Below are 13,704 nucleotides of genomic sequence, written 5' to 3'. Positions count from 1 at the left end.
ATAGCTACTTCAGTATGAAAAGAAGCATTCCAACTACTTACTAAATGGGAAGGTGAGGAGAGCAGTGGTGTTTGATTTCACTCTACTTTTAAAAATCTATCCTTACTGTTTGACTTTTTTTTTACAACTTGTACACAATTTAAAAATATAACAAAGATTCTAAAAATTTAAAAATCTAGGAGGTTTTTTTGGAGACATTTCATAAGACATCGACACACAGCAGACTCTCAATTAAAATCTACTCACTCCTTCCATTGCTTCTCTATTAGTAACTTCTTGAATTCAGGTGAACAAAACTTGGAAGAAGAAAAGTTAAACATTAATTTTTCTGAAGGCTGTCATTATCAAGAAGGAGATAAAGAAGTGCAATAAAACTAAGCTTTTAAAACACTTTCTTCAAACCATACCTAAGAATTTAATCTGAATTTCCATGTTTACTGATTCTAATCACTTTATTCTGATACTTTTTAAGGTTTTTGGTTGTTGTAATTTTTGCAATATATAATAACACTATCAAGTGAAAAGGAAACTTGATACCTTAATCCTTTGACCAACAAGACAAATTCAGGATTCAGTCCAGACAACAGTTACCACTGAAAACACAATACAAATATAAATCACTACTATCTATCTAGCAAATAAGATAAAACATAAACTCCACCTTTTTTTTGTTTTGACAGTATACTGCATAGATGAAAGAAATTTAATTGATCTAGGTTGTCACCTTATACTTCACAGAAAACTGTAAGAATTAAAACATTCTCTTCCATATGCTAATTAACAGATGAATAAAGTGAATGTCAGGAGGCAAAGTCGTTCTGCAGGTCAAAAAAGTACCATTTTAAAATCACCAGCGTACACTGGAACCACTTAAGTTGGTACTGTGGCCTTTGATAGCTTGTCTTAAAAACTGAGTCATCAGACTTTTACTAGCATCTAACTGTACCCATAGAAGTGTATAACTAGCATTTCTCATCAAGTATATGTAAGTATATAATTAAACCCTCATGTCTTTTAACCTTTACAAATTCTATTCTGGACTATTAGTACATTTATTACTGAGAATATCCTGGAGTATTATTGCAGTTCTATAGTGTTGTTTTTTAACTATTTCGAGAACACCTCTCTGAAATGCGGAAACAGTAAATTTCAGAAAGATACAACAACAATGATTCACGTAACTATCTCAACATCACGCAGTGGTTGAATGGGACAAAATTAAAAACTTAAAGCAGTAAAAGCCAATAGACAAGGGAGTCCCCAGCTCCCAAGCCTTCTCCTTTCCATTTCTTGCAAGACACTTCAAAACTCCAACTCCAAAGACCAAAGTTCGTCTCAGTCCCAGTGGAAAAGACAAGCTCTTAGCCCGACCTCCTAACGGTGCTTCCCCCGGCCATCCGAAGACAGGCGCAGGGGTGGCAGGATGGCCGCCCCGCCCGAGAGCGCGCGGGCGGAAAGGAGGGACACCCATGACTCACCCACCCCGGGCCCACCGCCAGACCGCCCATGGTCTTGGGACCAGACTCTTAGCGCCCCCAAGAGGCGGGTAGGCCTCTTCCCACCGAGGCCCCCTCCCCTCTCAAAACCCCTCTCCGGGAGAGGCCCGGGCTGCGCACAGACCTTAGACTCCAGCTCTTCCCCGCAGATCCCAGCCCCGTACGGGCGCCCTCGCCCCGCCCCCCGACCTGCGAGCATGCGCATCCGGCCCGACCGCGACTGCGCGCCCCCGAGCGTCCCCGCCGGCTCACGCCGCCGCCGGGGAGGCCGGGCGAGGCCGCGGCGGAGGCGGAGGCCCGGCTCCCTGGGCGGTGCGCGCCCCCCGCCCTGCCATTCACAGGCGACATTGGCCCGTGGCACCCAAAGTCCGTCCTCCCCGTTAGGCGGCGAGCGCCGGAGGGGAGGGGATAGCCAGGAAGGCAGGAAGCTGTGGCTTAAAAGGGCAGCCCGCGCCGGGCCCTTCCTCCCTCCGTCGGTCTCCGGGCCTGCGAGAGCGTCTCTCCTCCGTGGCCTCCGTCCCGCCGCCATGTACCGGTGCCTGGGTGAAGCGCTGCTGCTGTCCCGCGTCGGGCCCGCAGCCCTGAGTTCCGTGGCTACCGACTCGGCCGTGCTGCTGGGCCGGGCCCGCGGGCAGGCTGCCGCAGCCGTCGCCGCCCCGCAGCCCGGGCTTGTGCCACCGGCTCGGCGGCACTACAGCGAGGCGGCGGCCGACCGCGAGGACGACCCCAACTTCTTCAAGATGGTGGAGGGCTTCTTTGACCGCGGTGCCAGCATCGTGGAGGACAAGCTGGTGGAGGACCTCAAGACCCGGGAGACCGAGGAGCAGAAGCGGAACCGGGTGCGTGGCATCCTGCGGATCATCAAGCCCTGCAACCATGTGCTGAGCCTGTCCTTCCCCATCCGGCGCGACGACGGCTCCTGGGAAGTCATCGAGGGCTACCGGGCCCAGCACAGCCAGCACCGCACGCCCTGCAAGGGAGGTGAGCCCCTTGTGCCCTGCCCTGCCCCGCCCCGCCTGGCCTCCAGCCTCGGGGGCTCACTGCTCAGCCCAGCCCGGGCTGGTACCGTCGCCCTCCCACGCTGTCCCCGTTCCCCCAAGTCCCGGCCTCAGCTGTGTCAGGCTCCGATGGATAGTGAATTTTCTGCTCCATCACCACCCCGTAGTTGGTCCTCCCCCCGCGAGCTTGTTGATGCTGTATGCAGAAGACACTACACTGCTCTTTTGATCCTAGCCACTGTGACAAACAGGGTGGGTCCTGACGAAGAGCACTTGTAGAAAAGAAAATGACAGACCCATCTGTCTGCCTCTGCAAGATTTTGTGATCTTCTGTGACTCAAGCGAATGCAAAGCATGAAATAATTGTTCTCGGATTTTTTCACTCTTTCACAGTAGTGACAGATCAGGAACATGCAAAATGAATCGAAATCTACAGTTTTACTAAATGAATTTATTAATTATAGTCGATCTTTTAAATTATCTTCCTACTGTGGCAGCTTTGCACACACACACAAAATGGTAATACATGAACAGTGTAACATCAGACAAACACCGGGCGTTCCGACGGTAGATCTAAAGGGTGTAGACTGCAAGACAGCCTGCCAGCCAATGGAATGAAGTAGCTGTGGGGGTGTGTACTGGTCCAGGCTAGCACCACATTTGAGATTGAGGGGGGAAAGTACTTGAAGAAAGGGGTTGAATCGGCTAGAATTTGATAGTCACCAGGTTTGCAGTAGTTTTTGAATGTCTGTAGATTTGGCTTCTGCAGTCTGATTGCTTTTTTTTGAGGGGGAAAAGAAAGGCTCCCCTCTCTTTTTTACTCCTTAAAATCGCACGGTGCGTTTTTAATCGTGCTTAACAGTGTTAAAAACACATTTTTCTACTAAAAAATTGTGTAGAATAAAGAACCCGGGGAGGTAGAATCCAGCTGGAGGTTGCCGAATAAGCACAGAGGATGTTGGGCTGGACCCTTTGTCTCAGTAAATCAGGTCCAGTGTTCTGTTATACTGGCTGACTACTAAGGATGATTTTTGGAAATCTCTCTAGGAGGAAAGTTTGCGCTCTGCTGGCATTCTTAGCCCAGGAACAAAGGTTGCTTCAGACTGCTTAATGATTTACTTTTACTTCTTGTTAAATTTGCATTGGCCCCACCCACTTCTAGGACTTAACCTTTAGAGCTTAATTATCCTCTAGCTCTCAATTTCCTCTTTTAAAACCAACTTTTGAACTTCTTTGATCTCTGATTTCCCATTCCAGCCCCAATACTATATAAAACACACTCTGTCCACCTACATCATCTTCCTTCTTGCTGTCCACTCCCTTATTCTCAAAACCAACAATTCACATTCTGGCTCCTTAGAAAAGCAAAAATGTTAGAAGAGGCAAAGTTAGCAAATGTTAAATTGTAGTTGTTTCTGAAGAATGGACATCATGTTTATGTGTCTTGTTGACATTATTTTCCAGTTGCTTAAGAGATACACAGCTAAACCAGGATATTTGTTTTCCTGCGGGACCTGAGTTCATTTCTTTGAAGTTCTTTATATTCTGTTCTTTCTATACTAGGTCCTCTCCTATGATGAGTCACAGCTCCACAAACACTGAAGCAACTAAAGTTTGCCCTAGTTTGTTAGTCTTCTTCATCTTGCCATAGTTTTTAATAGCAAAATATTAATAAACTGCATTAGCTATAGAAAGCACTGTTATTGTAGCACTTGTTCCTACTAGGTTCTAGTAACTAGAATGTTAAGATGCAATTCTCTCTTCTTTTTATCCTGTTTACAAGAAGGTTTGCTACCGAAAGCACTGCTAAATCCCAGCATATAAACAAACTGAATTGCACCTAATAAGTAGTAGCAAGCATTGCAAGATAATATGAAAGAAAATCAGCGTGTATAAACTAATGAATATATTATCTTAAGGAATACAGAGGGAGCGGGATTGGGAAGGATTATGTAGCTATGAAGGCTCTTCAACATATTTTAGATTGCATAAGATAATGAACAGGATACTCAATAGATGATCTGCAAAACAGAGGTACTGTAGGCATCCATACTTTGCTTTCATGACACTCTGGAATCTTCCTACCCATTTATCATCCCCATCTTATTGCAGAGAATGTATATTCCAAGAAGGACTTATTTTCAGTGGGTTTTACTTTTTCCCTTCTAATTAAATACTACAAGGACGTTATTAACTATTTTTAGAAATACAACATGTATTAGGTGATTGAGACTTTTTAAATGCTTTGGGTTAGCCATGTGAACCTACCCTCCTAAGCACACTTCTCTCCCCATCTTCACTCAACCAGCTTGTTTGAGTTGGGGAGGACCCTTGTCTGCTCTTCATCATCATCCTTTCCAACCCTCGGCTTTCTAATCTTTCTTCAAGAGCAAACTTACACCTGAGTTTTCCAACATAAAATTCTCAAGGTTGAAACAAAACAACAATCTAATATAATCTCTGTAAGGGAAACAGGTGGTTTTAAGAACTGAGGATGGCTAATGTGTACTTTATACCAAGTAAATATTTAATAATACATACTGTTTTTATGCTTCTCTTTTCCCACATACTATATTTAAGGGAAGCCAGTAGGTTTGCATCTGTTAAGGATTTGCAAAAGAGTGTGCTTCGTGCTCTGAAGGAAAGTTTCAAGAGAGGCCTTAGATATTTTCAGCAAAGACTAATCTTATGGAATTTGCTTTGAGAAGACTTTTTTCAGATGTGCTTGAAAACATCAGTGATTATTCCTGTTAACTTTCTCAGAATAAACTCTCTGTGTTTTATTGGCTATGGTTCTACCTGAGATTAATGTACCTTTTTAGAAGGAAATTTATTATTTAACTCATTGGAGAGAAGTAGAGAGATTGATGATAGCAGTTCACTGATGCAAGAGTCAATTTACTTTCTCTTCTCTCCAGTCCTCCCATCCCCCACTCCCTTTTAGTCCTCAGACTAAAAATGTTGAGTCCAAATTCCCGTGGCTGATTTTTCCTCTCGGAACTTTCTAAAATTATCATTTAAATAAAGCTGATGTAATTCTGATACATTGTCTTATTTAGCTGCAAATGTCAGCACCCAGAAAAAGTGTATATAACCCATTGACTTATTCTTTAAGAACCAAAATGCAAAAAAGAAACAGTAGGAGGTAGATGGTCTTTGCTCTTGTCTTTGGGCAGCTGGATGTAGGGGTGGGGCAGGGAAGCCCGATAAGGGTTGGAGTTAATACAGTATTGAAGCCCCGCCTCAGCCTTTGGGATCTAATTTTGTGGTAAATAGTAGTGCTTTGGGGAAAACTGTAGAAAGTACCAATACTGTTTCAAAATGAGACGTCCTCTGCTTTCACTGAAAATAAATGTTTCAGATTTATTTCTCTTATGCTGAATTGACAACTGTCAAAACATAGGTAAGTTTGAATAAATTCACACTATGTAGTATTTTTAGAGTATGTATCTATAAATTTAACTGAATCTGAAAGTTCATTTAGAGTACAGGTAGTTTATATGTCTTCTACCCTCTAGCCCTTAGCCCTGTGGTAGTAGCCCTGTTGTTCTTTTTAATATTGTTTAGTTAAATATGAATTGGTGTTGCTGTTATAAAAGTCTTTTTATTTCATGGAGCCAGATGCTTTCCCCGAAAATACTAGGGAATGAAAAGCCATGATAATGGAGGAGAGCTATACAAGAGACCTGATTGTCCTTCAGTCTTCCTGTCACTTTGTGTGAATTCCTCCAGCTAGTTTGCTTTGGCAGTAAAAACTCTATATGCAGAAAGACAAACACTTAACTGCTTACTCATTATGCAAAGGACACGTTGCAGGAATTGGGGCGTCAAAAATTTGAGGACAAACATCAATAGTGTGTATCAAACTCCAGTAAAACTGACATTTAAATTACTAAGTGTAGAGAATTACTTAGACTTTATAACTTATATAGTGGGAAGAAATTGGCTTTAGCGCTGTTGGTGATAATTTAGATTGCTTGATAAAATTGTTTCATATCCAGTTATGTTAAAGGTAACTGAGGGCTTTGCCAGGAACCAATAAAGACTAAAATATCAACTTCTGGATGTTGAAAATTCCTAGCCTATGTAGTCTCTGACATGAGACTTTTTTCTTTTTATTTTTTTTTCTGATTATTTTGCATAATAATTAGGTTGTTATAAATAATGAAGGGAAAAACCTTTAATAGCACTTTAATGAAGCACGTTGGTTCATAAATGGGCCTATAACTGCTCCACCCAACAAATACCTGTTAAAATACAAATGTTCTAATAATTTGTGAACACTTGTAAATAATTGTGAGTAATTTTTGTGAATATTTGTGAAAGTTATAAAATGAAGCACCTGTATTCCCAATCCTTTGCTACAAGATAACCGTGAACAGTCTTAAGACTACAACCATTATCTAAAACTGACCTAGCTATCCAAATGAATCAATGTTTTCCCCTTTCCAGAGGCAGAAATTAATGCAGATTGAAGTACACACTATCAAGACTGAAGTGTTAATGTAAGAAATACTACTAATAAAGGCAGGAAAGGTTTTCTGAAGGGCAAGAAGACAGTCTGGGAGAGGGCTGTTCAGAATATTTCTGATTACCTTTCAAAAGGCAGCTGTACCTGGGAGAGTCTGCCTTCACAAAGGTCAACTGGCAAAACAAGGGATAACAGTGATAGATAACATTTGTTGAGTCTTTCACCATTCATTTTGCTAAGAGCTTTTCATACATCACTGCTTTGATTCCTCAGAAAAGCCTCATGAATGCACTGTTGACCCAGATTTTCTGATGCAGATACTAAGGTTAAAGAACGAGGACTCCTTTGGGGGGGCGGTCACACAGCAGTAAGTAGGAGGGTTCAGTTCAGGTTCTAGCCGTATGATTCTGGCACCCACCTTCTTAGTCTTTACTGTCTGGATTTATTCATGTAAAAAGTTAAAAAGTGAATCATATAAGAGTTAATCAAACTTTATTACTAGTCAGTGCAATAATTTTTAAGTGGCTTTCTTCTGGGCGTCTCTTCCTATAAACTAAGCAAACCTGATCATGAATCGCTATTATTTCTCTTGACTGTTCCTGGCAAAAGTCTCTCAGACCTTCTACTTTTTCTGAATTGCTTCTTGGCTAGTTGAAAATGTGAAAGATGACACAAATGAAAATTATAAAGGTTGACTTTCCTTTCCTAAAAAACATTAGCCGCTCAGTCGTGTCCGACTCTGCAACCCCATGGACAGTAGTCCACCAGGCTCCTCTGTCCATGGAATTCTCCAGGCAAGAATTCTGGAGTGGTTAGCCATTCCCTTCTCCAGGGGATCTTCCCAAACCAAGGATGGAACCCATGCAGGCGGATTCTAGTGACAGTTGAAAGCACTCTGAATAATATGTTGCTGCAAGGAAGATGCCAGAGATAGACTGTCTTTGTCTAGAGGTAGGGAAAGGTGAATAGGACTTAGATTGGGAAAAGGTCATTTCAGATAAAGAGGTGTCAAAGAGGCGGTGACGATAACTCTAGCAGGAGGCAGGACTGTGTGTGTTGGGATCATGAGGACAGAGTGTAAATAGTGAAAAGTAAGGTTTTATAAAGCATAAATACTCATTTGATTACTAATACAGAGCTTCTAAAACCCGTGTAATTTCCTGAGTGATAGGGGTTCTGAGCATGCCCATTGTTTTAATATTTGGCCTTCGACTCTAGTTGCTAACACAGAGCCCCTGAAATCCTTGTAATTTCCAGAGTTATGGGGGGTGGCAGGAGCACCCTATACAGAGTTCCTAAAGCCCTTGGAATTTCCTGGGTGAATAAGAGCACCTTTTGTTCTGGTGAACCAATTCTTGGCTCCTTGATAGCTTCAGGATTCCCCTACAGGTAGGGTGTATGGAATGGAGAGGCAAAGATAACTCGCTTTTCTCCTCTGTGACACTGGTAGAAAAATGGTATTAGGGAAAGAAGTGTTACTAGGAAAGAGGATTGGATTTTGGAAAATAAAGGAAATCTGGTGTAAAATTATCCTTAGGAAAAAATACAGGCATATATTTTTCTCAACTTTATCCTTGCAAAGTAGAGTCTCTGTGGTACCTGTCCCTACCTTGTCTCCAGTATCCCTATAATTCTTCTCTTCCTCTCTTAAGATCCCTCTCAGATATCTCCTAGACTTGTAAATAATAGATATGAAACTAGATATCTGAAAATTTGAGCCTTTACCTCTTTGAACCTTTTTATAACAAATTGTTGTCTTTTACTAAATGTTACCTACTTTATATTCACAAGTCTTACTAGCATCATTCCCAAGACCTATTTGGTATGAATAGGTGTGACTAAGTTTAGTATTATTATCAGAGCAAGGAATCATTAAAACAAAAATTAACAGAATCTTCCCTCCCCCCTTAATGCATATTCTTTCCTCCATCCACTGGGCAGTAAGTTAAATACTTAAGCACAAAACAGAGCTATTTGTTCTATAGGTATGTATGCACATAAATGCAGGGAAATGACTTGGAAGGATACATATACATTTAAGTTGCTAAGAATATTCATCCCTAAAGAATGAGGTCATAAGTGGTAATTAGGAGACATCTCCTTTCCTTTATTTGAATTTTGATGAAAACAGACATATATGTTACGTAATTTTGAAATTTTAATGGAAAGAAATATATTTTCCATTCTATTTTTTCAGCATCTGCTAAACATTCACTTCCAGAAGGCTTAGATTTATCTCTCCAAAGTGCTTAAAATAAAAATTTTGATAATAGATTAAAACCATGAAGGTTCCCTGCCTTCTTACATGGATACTTTCAAAAGCAGTCCTTAGCTCCTGAACTAAACACTCCTTCCTGAGGCTGAAGGAATTTTTGTGAGACTTCGAGTATTTTATATGGCCATTACTTGCTGGGGTAGGTACTGGTTTCTCACTGCTTCTTTGCCTTCTCTCCTCATTTTAAATTATGTTTTTCATTGCGAATTAGGTGATTGTATTATTGAGAAAATAGGTTCTAATGAGTAAATGACAAGTGTAGTAGTACATGAACTTTAATAAGAGTTTAATAAAAGTCCTCTCTGCCTTTATGGGTTTCTATGCTTGTGGTAGAACTCTTGGTTATTGAGTGTAGTTTCTGAAAAGACACAATACCAGTGGGAATTGAATTTCTAGTCCATAAATCAAACCCTATTAAAAGATCCAGGTTCAAGTAACTTTTAAAACCATTTGAATTTACATGAATGTATTTAGTTAATGATTCATCATAAAAAACAAAGCTTACTTAGTCACTAAGAACTTTTTTGTATGTTTTGATTTTGAGTCAGCTAGGAAAAGGAAGACAAATTCAAGCTACTCAGTTGTGGTTTTCACTACATCTTTTTCAGTGTAATCAGCTGGTGTGTTTTCTTTATCACCATAGCAACTTAGTCAGTTTTTTGCTTTCTATTTTTTTCCCTTCTAGAAAAACTTACTGTATGCCAATCTTAGGCTCTTGAAGGTAGTAAGGAAAATCTTTGAGAATGAAGTCAAAAGGCTGAGAAATGTTTGTGCTGTGTATGATTTGCAGATGTCTGCATTTCACTGATGTACTTTTCAAACATCTGGATATGAGTTAGCTCAAAATAAGTATATATTAGGTTAACTTCTCTGGAGAATCAAAGGTAGGATTGCAAAGTTCTATTACCACCCCTTCCTCCAATGTTACCAAGTTTGATAAATAGTAAACATTGTCATGGGTGGTGTTTCTTTACTTTACTCTGGTGAACTGAAAGCACAGATTGCTATCAGCCATGGTCCTTGACTTTAGACCCCATTTCTTTCTCTTTTTTGATTTTCGTTTTACATTGGAGTACAGTTGATTTGCAGTGTTGTTAGTCTCAGGTGTAAAGCATAGTGATTGAGTTATACATACATTTATTTCTATTTTTCAGATTCTTTCCCATAGAAGTTATTACAGAGTACTGAGTAGAATTCCTATACAGTAGACCTACCTATACAGTAGGTCCTTGTTGATCTATTTTATGTAGTGTGTATATGTTAATCCCAACCTTCTAATTTATTCCTTTCCCCACACCCCATCTCTTATGACATTAGACCTGTGGGCCATTAGACCTCTGTCGTCACCCAATTCCCGTTCAGGTGTACCCAGCTGTGGACTTACGCTTTCCATTGGAAGCATCTACCTCCATTATTACATCTGCTGTTCAAAGACCCAAGTGATCTCTTCTCACACACTAGCAATGCTAGTGTCAACATAGGCTCTGAAACTTTAGGATACCCAAAAACTCCAACATACTTTTCTCCATTTCTCTAATAAGATTAGTTCCCTTTAGTGTCTGTTCCTGTTCTCCATCCAGTCTCTGTTGGTCTTGCTTACCTTTAGCCTTCTCTGCCACAGAAAAGAGGGAAAGAAAGGCTTGGTTTTATAAAAAATGAGAATATTCATGCTGAAAATAAGGTCCTTCTTGCTTTAAGTTTTTCTGATTTTCTCTTATGCATGTGGGTATTTGGCTTTATGAGTGACTTTGTCTTAATATTTACTATTCTTGAAATGAAGTAGGTATTCAAAAATGCTAGGTTTCCCCCTTATTTCAGAACTTTGAAGTTTATCACATCATTTTGTTACATCACCAATTGTGCTAGTATCTCCCACTCCACTGAATTTACAAATTTAGTGGATATGTTATCTTCTTTGCAGTCATATTCTTAGCATCAGTTAGAATGTGGTGAAGAATTTTTCAGGTGGCAGTATATTTTTAGTACTTTTCTTTGATTTCCAATCCCAAAGGAGGAAAAGTAACTAGCTTTCCCTTGGGTGTAGGTAATTTCCTGTATTACTGGAGTTTTTTAACCTGTTACCTCGAGTGTTTAAGTGCAGAGTACTTGTTGAGGTTGTTTTTTCCCCCTCAGATTAATAGTGTGAGTCACTCTGTACTAGTATATCTTCTGATTTCCAGAATTTAAAACATTCATGTATTACTAATTAGAAAGTTAAAATAAAAGCATATGTCTTCTTTAGCCCAGGCACCCCTTGCACTGGTTTCTAGGTTCCTCTCTGTATCTACCCTTATCTGTTCCAAGGCTTATTCCCCTGACTCCACTACTTTCCTTGTAGTCGTCCTTTGCCTCAATTCACTGGAAGTCGTCATTGGTTCCTAGCCTGCAGAAAATGCCTGTGGAATGAGAGGTAATTTATGTAACTACTGTTCTTCAGTGTCTTTCAGTTGAATTCTGTAAATGGGTGTGGCTAGGAAAGAAAATTTCACTTTACAAACAGGAATTCCTGGGTGCCATCCAGTGGAAACATGTTTTTTGTTACATGCAGTTTCTGACTCATCATTCCAGGACTTTTGCAATAAAATAGACATTTTGTTTACACCATGTTGTAGAAAGAAGGGTCTGGTTTCCAGTGAGCACTTCAGTCAAGAACTTAAATTTCTGTCTGATTTATGAATGTTAATATTTCAAGCTGTTTTTCGTTGAATACATTAGTTATAAGCACTGGGTAAGGGAGAGTAACTTTTCCCCCTCTTAAGAAAGGAAGGGGGACTTCCCTGGTGGTCCAGTGATTAAGACTTCCCCTTCTAATGCAGGGGGTGCTGGTTTGATCCCTGATTGGGGAGCTAAGTTCTCACATGCCTCCTGGTGAAAAAACTAAAACACAACAGAAACAATATTGTAACAAATTCAATAGGAAAAACTTAAAAAACTGGTCCACATTAAAAAAAATCTTTTAGAAAAAAGTTAATATAATTTAGTGACTACTTGCACAGACTCTAAAAGCACACTGATAAGAGGGCTTTCTATATAAGAAGAAAAATGCTGGTTCTTAGTAGTGCACTACTTTACCACCCCTATGAATTTATCTTGAGAAGTAATAAAATCAAAGTTCATTGAACTGCTTAAAATGCTATCCATTTAGACTTTTGAAATGTACATTTCTTTGCTATTTTCCACTACTTTGTAATACTTATTATAGAAGTGAAAATAGTTGAGAGTGAAGTATTGACCACATGCAGACACTGTGCCAGCTGCCTCAAACACATTACCCCAAGCAATTCTGGCGTGAAGCCTAAGGGCATTGCTTATACCTCACTGCTCAACCAGGTGAGCGGGTGCAGACATCCATTGCAGCTGCTGTCTGGGTGGGGATTCACTTGTTAGAAAATGATGGGCGCTACACCCAACCCAGATTCTGGCCTAGCTTAGTTTCCACTAAATGATATGCCTGCTGCTTAGTCACTTCAGTCATGTCCAGCTCTGTGCAACCTATGGACTGCAGCCTGCCAGGCTCCTCTGTCCATGCGATTCTCTAGGCAAGAGTCCTAGAGTGGGTTGTCATACCCTCCTCCATCTTCCCCACCCAGGGATCGAACCCAGGTCTCCTGAATTGCAGACTACTGCTGAGCCACCAGGGAAGCCCCATTAACATGCCTAAGTAAATCCTTTTCATTAATTTGTATAAACACATTTTAGTATTTAAGCAATTTTTTAGCTTAACCAAGGAGATAAAAGACCTAAGATGTTGAAGATTGAAGGAAATTGAAGATAAAAAGAAGTGGAAAATATCCTGTGTTCATAGATGGGAAGAATTCATAATATTAAAATGTCCATAATACCCAAAGTAATCAATAGGTTTAATGCAACCCCTATCAAAATCTCATAACAGTTTTTCAAAGAACTAGAAGAAATAATCCTAAAATTTTTATGGAACCACAGAATATCTTGTATAGCCAAAACAATCTGGAGAAAAAAAGAACAAAGCTGGAGGTATCATGCTCCCTGACTTCAGACTATACTACAAAGTTACAGAAATCAAAACAGTGTATTTCTGGCACAAAAAAGACACATAGATCAATGGAACAGAATAGAGAGCCCATAAATAAGCCCACACACTTAGAGTCAATTAATCTACAACAAAGGAGGCAAGAATATACAATTGGGAAAAGATACAAAAATAAACTCAAAACTTAAAGACCTAAAGGTAAGATCGGAAACCATAGAACTTTTAGAGAAAAACAAAGGCAGAACACTCTGACATAAATCATAGCAATATTTGTTTTTGGATCTGTCTCCTAAGGCAAAGGAAACCAGCAACAAAGTGAAAAGACATTATCTACTGACTGGGAGAAAACATTTGGGTTAAATATCTAAAGTATATAAACAGCTCCTACAACTCCATACTAAAAAGACAACCTAATTTAAAAATAGAAGACCACAAATAGCAAATGTTGGTGAGGA

The 13,704-nt window shown here is 40.1% G+C and overlaps 2 protein-coding genes across 3 annotated transcripts in view; one reads left to right on the top strand and one right to left on the bottom strand.

Moving 5' to 3' along the window:
- Positions 1 to 1,724, bottom strand: part of SHLD2 (shieldin complex subunit 2) — a 110,729-nt gene extending 109,005 nt beyond the window's left edge. The window contains exons 1-2 of one of the 2 annotated variants that reach the window (XM_043924834.1): positions 1,621 to 1,671; positions 538 to 593 (exon numbers count right to left, since the gene is read on the bottom strand). The gene's annotated coding sequence lies outside the window, so the exon portion shown is untranslated. Of the gene's footprint in view, positions 1 to 537; positions 594 to 1,620 lie in introns of both variants that reach the window. The other variant, XM_043924833.1, reaches the window with a different exon arrangement.
- Positions 1,725 to 1,734: 10 nt separating this feature from the next.
- The window catches only part of GLUD1 (glutamate dehydrogenase 1), a 36,478-nt gene continuing 24,508 nt past the window's right edge, over positions 1,735 to 13,704 (top strand). Inside the window, exon 1 of the mRNA XM_043924841.1 lies at positions 1,735 to 2,477. Within this exon, the coding sequence (XP_043780776.1) occupies positions 2,024 to 2,477 (454 nt within the window). The 5' untranslated portion in view covers positions 1,735 to 2,023. The remainder of the gene's footprint in view (positions 2,478 to 13,704) is intronic.

The sequence above is a fragment of the Cervus elaphus genome, chromosome 15, assembly GCF_910594005.1.
Source record: "Cervus elaphus chromosome 15, mCerEla1.1, whole genome shotgun sequence".
NCBI classification, from domain to species: Eukaryota; Metazoa; Chordata; class Mammalia; order Artiodactyla; family Cervidae; genus Cervus; species Cervus elaphus.
This window is presented reverse-complemented; position numbering and strand designations above follow the sequence as displayed.